Source organism: Pangasianodon hypophthalmus, chromosome 14, assembly GCF_027358585.1.
Source record: "Pangasianodon hypophthalmus isolate fPanHyp1 chromosome 14, fPanHyp1.pri, whole genome shotgun sequence".
In the NCBI taxonomy this organism is placed as follows: Eukaryota; Metazoa; Chordata; class Actinopteri; order Siluriformes; family Pangasiidae; genus Pangasianodon; species Pangasianodon hypophthalmus.
The window spans coordinates 24,967,311-24,974,810 of record NC_069723.1 but is presented as its reverse complement, the minus strand read 5'-3'; the positions used below and the strand labels follow the sequence as shown (position 1 = coordinate 24,974,810).

The 7,500-nt window shown below is 37.8% G+C and overlaps 2 protein-coding genes across 2 annotated transcripts in view; both read left to right on the top strand.

The window, feature by feature from the left end:
- Positions 1-4,664, top strand: part of yipf1 (Yip1 domain family, member 1) — a 10,773-nt gene extending 6,109 nt beyond the window's left edge. The window contains 5 exon segments of the mRNA XM_053239818.1: positions 436-452; positions 454-603; positions 1,857-2,039; positions 2,694-2,804; positions 4,048-4,664. Of these exon segments, the coding sequence (XP_053095793.1) occupies positions 436-452; positions 454-603; positions 1,857-2,039; positions 2,694-2,789 (446 nt within the window). The 3' untranslated portion in view covers positions 2,790-2,804; positions 4,048-4,664.
- Positions 4,665-6,904: 2,240 nt separating this feature from the next.
- The window catches only part of zgc:113691 (uncharacterized protein LOC503529 homolog), a 1,158-nt gene continuing 562 nt past the window's right edge, over positions 6,905-7,500 (top strand). The window contains exon 1 of the mRNA XM_026910630.3: positions 6,905-7,500. This exon is cut by the window's right edge and continues 562 nt beyond it. Coding sequence (XP_026766431.3) covers positions 7,023-7,500 — 478 coding nt within the window. The 5' untranslated portion in view covers positions 6,905-7,022.

Below are 7,500 nucleotides of genomic sequence, written 5' to 3'. Positions count from 1 at the left end.
GGTGGTGATGGTGGTGGTGATGATGGTGGTGGTGATGGTGATGATGATGATGATGCGGTGGGTGATGATGGCGGGTGGTGATGAATGGGTGATGGTGATGATGGTGGTGGTGATGATGGTGGTGATGATGGTGGTGGTTGATGATGGTGGTGGTGATGGTGATGATGGCGGTGGCGGTGGCGATGGTGATGATGGCGGTGATGATGATGATGGTGGTGGTGATGATGGTGGTGATGATGATGATGATGGTGGTGATGATGATGGTGGTGATGGTGATGATGGTGGTGATGAGTGATGATGATGATGGTGGTGATGATGGTGTGGTCTTTAGGTGTGTGTGTATGTGTGTGTGTGTGTGTGTGTTTGTGCACTCGTGTGTGTTTGTTTATGGTGGAATTTCACCTGAACACTGGGTTGTCTTGTGTGTGTTGTCAGTAACGATGGCCGCTACACGCGATCTACAGCTACGCCTGGCTCGTTCCTCTCGCACTGTGGTGCTTTTTGACGTGGAGAAGCAGGAAGATCTCCAGCACGCTGTCCTACTCCTTCCTGGAGATCGTGTGTGTTTACGGCTACTCGCTCTCCATCTACATCCCTGCTGTGGTACCTCAAGTTTACATCATTTATTTATAATATATTATAATGGAATAAAATAATTTATCTATTGTTTTAGAATTAATAATTACTTTTGTATTATATTACAGAATTATCACATGTACATGGTTATTTAGACTTTTAATAATATTTATAAGTAGTTGATAGTGAATTATCATTGTATGAATAATCCAGTTTATTTGTGTGTGTATACAAATGTGCATACTGTAGTAGTGTGTGTATACAGTGTGTGTGTGTGTGTGTGTATGTGTATATATATATATATATATATGTATGTATATATATGTATGTATGTATATATATATGCATTAATGTGTGTGTATATATGTGTGTGTAGGTGCTGTGTGTGTATACGTGTGCATTAGTGTGTATGTGTGTGTGTGTGTGTGTGTGTGTAGGTGCTGTGAGTGTATATATGTGCATTAATATGTGTGTATATGTGTGTGTATATGTGTGTGTATATGTGTGTGTATATGTGTGTGTATATGTGTGTGTATATGTGTGTGTGTGTGGGTCCTGTGGGTGAATATATGTGCATTAATGTGTGTGTGTGTGTGTGTGTGTGTGTGTGTGTGTGTGTGTGTAGGTCCTGTGAGTGTATATATGTGCATTAATATGTGTGTATATGTGTGTATATGTGTGTATATGTGTGTGTGTGTGTGTGTGTGTGTGTGTGTGTGCGTGGGTCCTGTGGGTGAATATATGTGCATTAATGTGTGTGTGTGTGTGTGTGTGTGTGTGTAGGTCCTGTGAGTGTATATATGTGTATTAATATGTGTGTATATGTGTGTATATGTGTGTATATGTGTGTGTTTGTGTGTGTGTGTGTGTTTGTGTGTGTGGGTCCTGTGGGTGAATATATGTGCATTAATGTGTGTGTGTGTGTGTGTGTGTGTGTGTGTAGGTCCTGTGGGTGAATATATGTGCATTAATGTGTGTGTGTGTGTGTGTAGGTCCTGTGAGTGTATATATGTGCATTAATATGTGTGTATATGTGTGTGTGTGTGTGTGTGTGTGTGTGTGTGTGTGTGTGTGGGTCCTGTGGGTGAATATATGTGCATTAATGTGTGTGTGTGTGTGTGTGTGTGTGTGTGCAGGTGCTGTGGGTGTATATATGTGCATTAATGTGTGTGTATATATGTGTGTGTGTGTGTGTGTGTGTGTGCAGGTGCTGTGGGTGTATATATGTGCATTAATGTGTGTATATATGTGTGTGTGTGTGTGTGTGTGTGTGTGTGCAGGTGCTGTGGGTGGTACCGAGTGAGGTTCTCCGGTGGAGCTCCATCGTGGTGGCTCTGTGTTTGTCCGGCTCGGTTCTGGTGCTGACGTTCTGGCCGGTGATGAGAGACGACAGGCCGCGGGTCGTCCTCGCCGTTCTCTCTTCTGTCGTCGCGCTGCACGTTTTACTCGCCATCGGCTGTAAGGTCCGACTTCACACCTCACGTCTGATCAGCGCGTAAACACGTGATTTTAGTAAAGTCACGTTCACAGCATGAAGCCAGTCACACTGTAAAACAGCAGTGTGTAACATTACACACACACACACACACACACACACACGGTTTGTATAAACAGTGACAGTATCTGTACACTGACATATAGGAAGAAAATCTCATTATCTCATGCTTATCTCATCTTGTTTTTTTCATCATCTCATTATTTCATCATCTTGTTTTCTTGGCTCATTATCTCATTAATTTAGTGTCTCATCTTCTCTTATTATCATTATTTCATTATCTCATTTTTTAAATCTTTTGTTGTTATCCTGTTATCTCAACTCATTTCAGTATATCTTATCTCGTATTATTTCATTGTCTCATGCTTGTTATTTTTTTATGTGCTCCTGTTTATCTTGTTTTTTCATTATCTCATTATCTCGTATAATCTCCTATTAGCTTGATGTCTTGTCTCACTATCTAATTAATTAATTGTCTTATTCTCATCATGTTTTTTCTTTTCTTTTCAATTCGACAATCTCGGTCGTGTTTTGTACATTATCTCATTAATTCATTATCTCATCATCTCGTTCTTTCTATCTTGTTATCTCATCTCATTTAAACCTCTCTCTTTTTTTTCAGGCGTATTTTTTCAGCACTTATGAAACCGAGACAGTTGAAAAACTGACTGCAGAAACGAACGCGGTCCAAAACTTAACAAGCTCAAAGACACACTGATGTCCTACAGCGAAGGTATATACACACACACACACACACACACACACACACACACACACACACACACACACACACACACACACACAGTGATGAAGGTTAGGGATAAAAAGGTCATGCTTATCTCAGCCGCGCATTTCGAAATGTTTAACAGTAAATATGATTACGCAAACAATTTATATTTAATCTTCAGTTACTGCAACGTAATTAGATGAAATTCTGCAGGAAAATATTTTACCCAAATATGTTTATAAATATTTAAATCAGGGGGTAACACTATACTATAAACGCCTGTGTTACCATTTCTGTTGTCTAAGCAATTTATTATCTCATGTAGAAGAAATTTGATGGTTTTTATATGTCTTGGTGGGTTTTTTTTCCCCTCGTTATGAAACATTATACATGTTTATTAGTTCCACGTATTCACTCGTACTTACAGCTCCTGAGACTGTCGCTGGCACTCGCTCGAAGTGTGTGATTCACATGAAACAGAACAGCGCCGGAGTTTTTGCTCTTTAAAGCCGTTTAAATCTGTAAAACAGTCAGCAGAAATCAAATAATTTATGATCAAATCGGGGATTTTGTTGTGTGGGTTCTGTAGTTAGCTTTGGTGGGTGTTGAGTGGCTGAAAAAAAATCTTAAATAATCTCTGTTTTTATTTCTATTTATATTTTAATGATAGCTTATTTATATTTGTATAATTTGGGATCATTTAAAAGAAATCCGTGTTACCACAGAATTAACTTTATTTCAGACTATTTCTCTTAAATTCTATTTCAAACTTAAAATTCAGTACCAGGAAATGCTTATATACAGTATATATATAAATATAAATATCATCATCAGCCCTGCTTTTATTGTGTCACAGAAGTTAATAGAACATCAGATTTCAGCCTTAAAGATCCTGAAGCTTGTGACCAGAAAGGTGTACAAAGTGTACCAGATGATTTGTGGATGTGGGCGGAGTCTCTGAGTCAGACCTAAAAAAGAGTATTGGTCAATTTTCTCTTTTTATTATGCATTGATTTTTTTTTGGAAAAGTTACTCCTTTAAAAAAAAAACACTATTTAGTTTGTAGAGGTTTGTTTTATTTTATTTATTTTTTTTTTTTCCAGCTGATGAAAGTCAGAAGGTCAAAGCTTACGGCTCTCTTGCGCACGGCGAGGCTGCGCTCGCTCCGGAGCGTCGATCATGTCGCACTTGATTTCAGAATTGTTTTACAAGTTCTCTCCTTCCTGAAGCTCGTGTTCTTCTTCTTCAGTTGCAGGTTCTCTTGTTGCATCGTTCTCCAGAATCGGGTTTCACACAGACGAGGTCGTAGGTCATCAGAACGACACGAGATCACGAGTGTGTGTGTGTGTGTGTGTGTGTGTGTGTGTGTTCTGACTTAAAGTTACTGATGTACACTTGAAGGGGTTATTTCTTTTTTTTTTTTATACATAGAATGTCCAGTACGTCACTACTCTGACTTTAAATGAACCCTGTGGTGTTTAGAGATTTGGGTGAGAGATTATATAAAGAGTAAAATATGAATGTTTATGTTAAAATTAAACTCTGTCTTCCAAAAGAGATTACTGCTGTGTTTTAGCCATTTTGAGACTTCTTAATAATAATAATAATAAAAATAATAATAATAATAATAATAATACTGTATATAGCATGTTGCTCAGTCTGAATGACAAACTTCTTACTATATTTTTAATATTTTATGACATTCTCATCTCATTACACTCTACCTTTCGGGACTCTTTAACGTTTAGAAATGTTAGCGCTAACAATACTGTATGTGCCTTCTTTAAATATTACTGTTTCACTGTAAACATTGAAGTGTTTTACAGATATGGTCTTTCTTTGTAATAAACACTTTTCATGTTAAAAAAATAAAATGTTTATTGCTTGGTTGGATTCTGCACAGTTAAAAAAAATGTGGGTTTATTTAGATTTATTTCATGCAGAAATAATAATAATAATAATAATAATAATATGTTTTATTTATATAGCACCTTTCCGCAGCTCAAGGACACTTTACATTCCAAACTAATAGACGCAGGAGAAGAACAAACAAAGAGCAATGATATAAATATTTCAGTGTTAGGAAAAGAGCCAAAGTGCTGAAGAAATAAATGTGGTTTAAGTTGTGATTTGAAAGTTGAGATAGAGGGAACAGTTCCGAGGTTCTGAGGGAGTGAATTCCAGAGTTTTGGAGCCATGATGGCAAATGATCTACCACCCATGGTGGAGAGGCGGAAATGTTGTACGATGAGTAGGCCAGAGTCAGAGGAGCTGAGAGTCCGAGCAGGGATGGAGGGATGGAGGGATGGAGGGATGGAGGAGCTCAGATAGATAAGGAGGGACCAGGCTATGGAGAGCTTTAAAGGTCAGAAGAAGGATTTTGTACTGAATCCTAGAAGCTACAGGTAGCCTGTGCAGACTGTGTAATACAGGTGTAATGCGAGTGGCCCAAGAGGAGCGGGCGAGAACTCCAGCTGCTGAATTTTGAATATATTGTAATCTGTTTATGGTCTTTAATGGTAATCTAATAAAAAAGGGCATTGCAATAGACAAGACAGATGCATGGACAAGAGTTTCTGCATCTTTAAGACTGAGAATATGGCGGAGGCGAGCTATGATGTGGAGGTTTGAACGTGTGGTTCAAATGACAGGACGGGATCAAAAGTAACTCCAAGGTTCCTAACAGTTTGAAAGGAATATCTTCAATATCTACAAGGAAATTAGATTTTTTTTTGTTAAAAATTAGTGTATTAAGCATTACTTCAGTTTTGGAGTTTAGTTGTAGGTTATATTTTCTCAGCATCTATAGCTCTGTTTTTTTTTTTTTTTTTTTTTTTATTAATTTATTTAATTTAAACTTGAATTTATTTTCCCAAGAATTGATTTGATGAATTTCTTACAAAGTCACCTTTTATAGTGGTCCAAAAAGTCACAACAGACAAGAACATGAAGGTCTTAAAACATGTAAACTCTATTTGCACATTTTCACTGGACGATGTCGTTTTACCAACTGAAATGAACTTAGTTTTTTAATAATGATCTATTTTTAAACTTCCTTCAAGCATTTATATCTTAATAGAAGTAAAATCTGCCAGTGCAGTAAGATCATTTGACTTCATAAGATTACTTAAAATTAAAAAAAAATAATAATTAGATTATTGTTAATGTAAATAATCTCTTTATGCCTCCGTCACTAGGTGGTGAAAACATATATTTTTTTTTACATTTTGGAATTCATCAACGAGGGTCAAAGTCAAAGCAAGGTCAAATATCTGAAATAGTTTTTCTTCAATAGCTTCTTCCTGGGTTGAAGTATATTTTAAGGGTATTTCAGGTGTACACATTTGTGAGAAGAAAGACTTTATGTTTATAATAATCTTGAATCCGTAAAAAAAATAATCTCAAATCTGAAATATTAAAAACGTTTTACTTGTTAAATTATTATTCACAGTATAATGACTGATCTAAAGACACTGAGGCGTTTCCTGTGTATCTGGCGAGTCAGACATGGCACACAGTCAGAATTAATCCCAGGTCAAGGTTTTAATCAGAGGTTTTAGTATTATTTACTCATTTCTTTAAAGACCATGTTTACATTTAAGTGGCTCAAAAGAACTTGAATTGAAATTTAACTCAGTCTGAACCTAAATAGAAATTTAACTAGAATTTAAATTAAGCTAAAAAAAATCAAACTCAAACTGAACTTTACTCAAAATGAAAGTACACTGGAATTAAGATTAAACTAAAAAATTCAAACTGAGTTTAATTCCTCCATGTTGACGGAGTTTATCCTGCGAGACTATGAAGTCAACAGTAGTTGATGTTTTTATCGTTCATCACATTCCTTCCTGTTCCTCTTCATGGCATGAGAACATACGTAACGAAGATACTGAACCACAAAAAGTTTCCTAATTACCACAAAGCAGAAAATTAGTGTCACTTGAAACTGTGTCTGCTCGAGGCGTGTCCTAGTTAATGGTTATTCTAAACTGGGCCTAAAGTTACACTCGAGCTGCTTCCTGAACCTCCGAGCTTCAGCTTCATGCTGCATCACTGTGGACTTCGGTGAAACACTTCGTCTTTGTGGATTTTCAGCTTCACAGTGCGATTCTTCAGATTCTTGAGCTGAAATAAAAACCTTTTGATGATAAACTTGACCTCAGGATCAGCAGCAGAGGTCATGAGTTTGCACTTTTGTGTTTAGATAGTGGATCTACGTCCATTATGATGATGGCTAGAAAAGTATCTGTACATGACACACAAAAACTGGTGGAGCAATACCGCTCGGAACGTGATGAGGCCATTCAGCGCGAGAATGCCCTCAAGGAGAAACTGAGACAATACGAATCGAGGATAAAGTCGACCGAGACTGTCAAACAGAAACTCAAAACCCTGACGTTGGAGAACAAAGAGCTCAGGAGGCAGGTGAAAACGCTACGGACCGAGATCGGCCTGGAGTCAAGCCCAAATTTTCAAGGCAAAACCACTAAGGACATCATCAGCGACCTGCAGGAGAAAGAGAGAGAGTGCAACGCGCTGGTAGAAAAGGCCGGAAGGTTGAACCTGACCATCGACGAGCTGTCATCCGAGCTGGCCAACGCGGTCACCTCCAAAACTCTGCTGGAGGAAAAAGTCCAGTCGCTTCAGCTCAACCTCAGGGACATGACCAACAACCAGCGCCGCCTGCTGAAGCTGTGGGAGG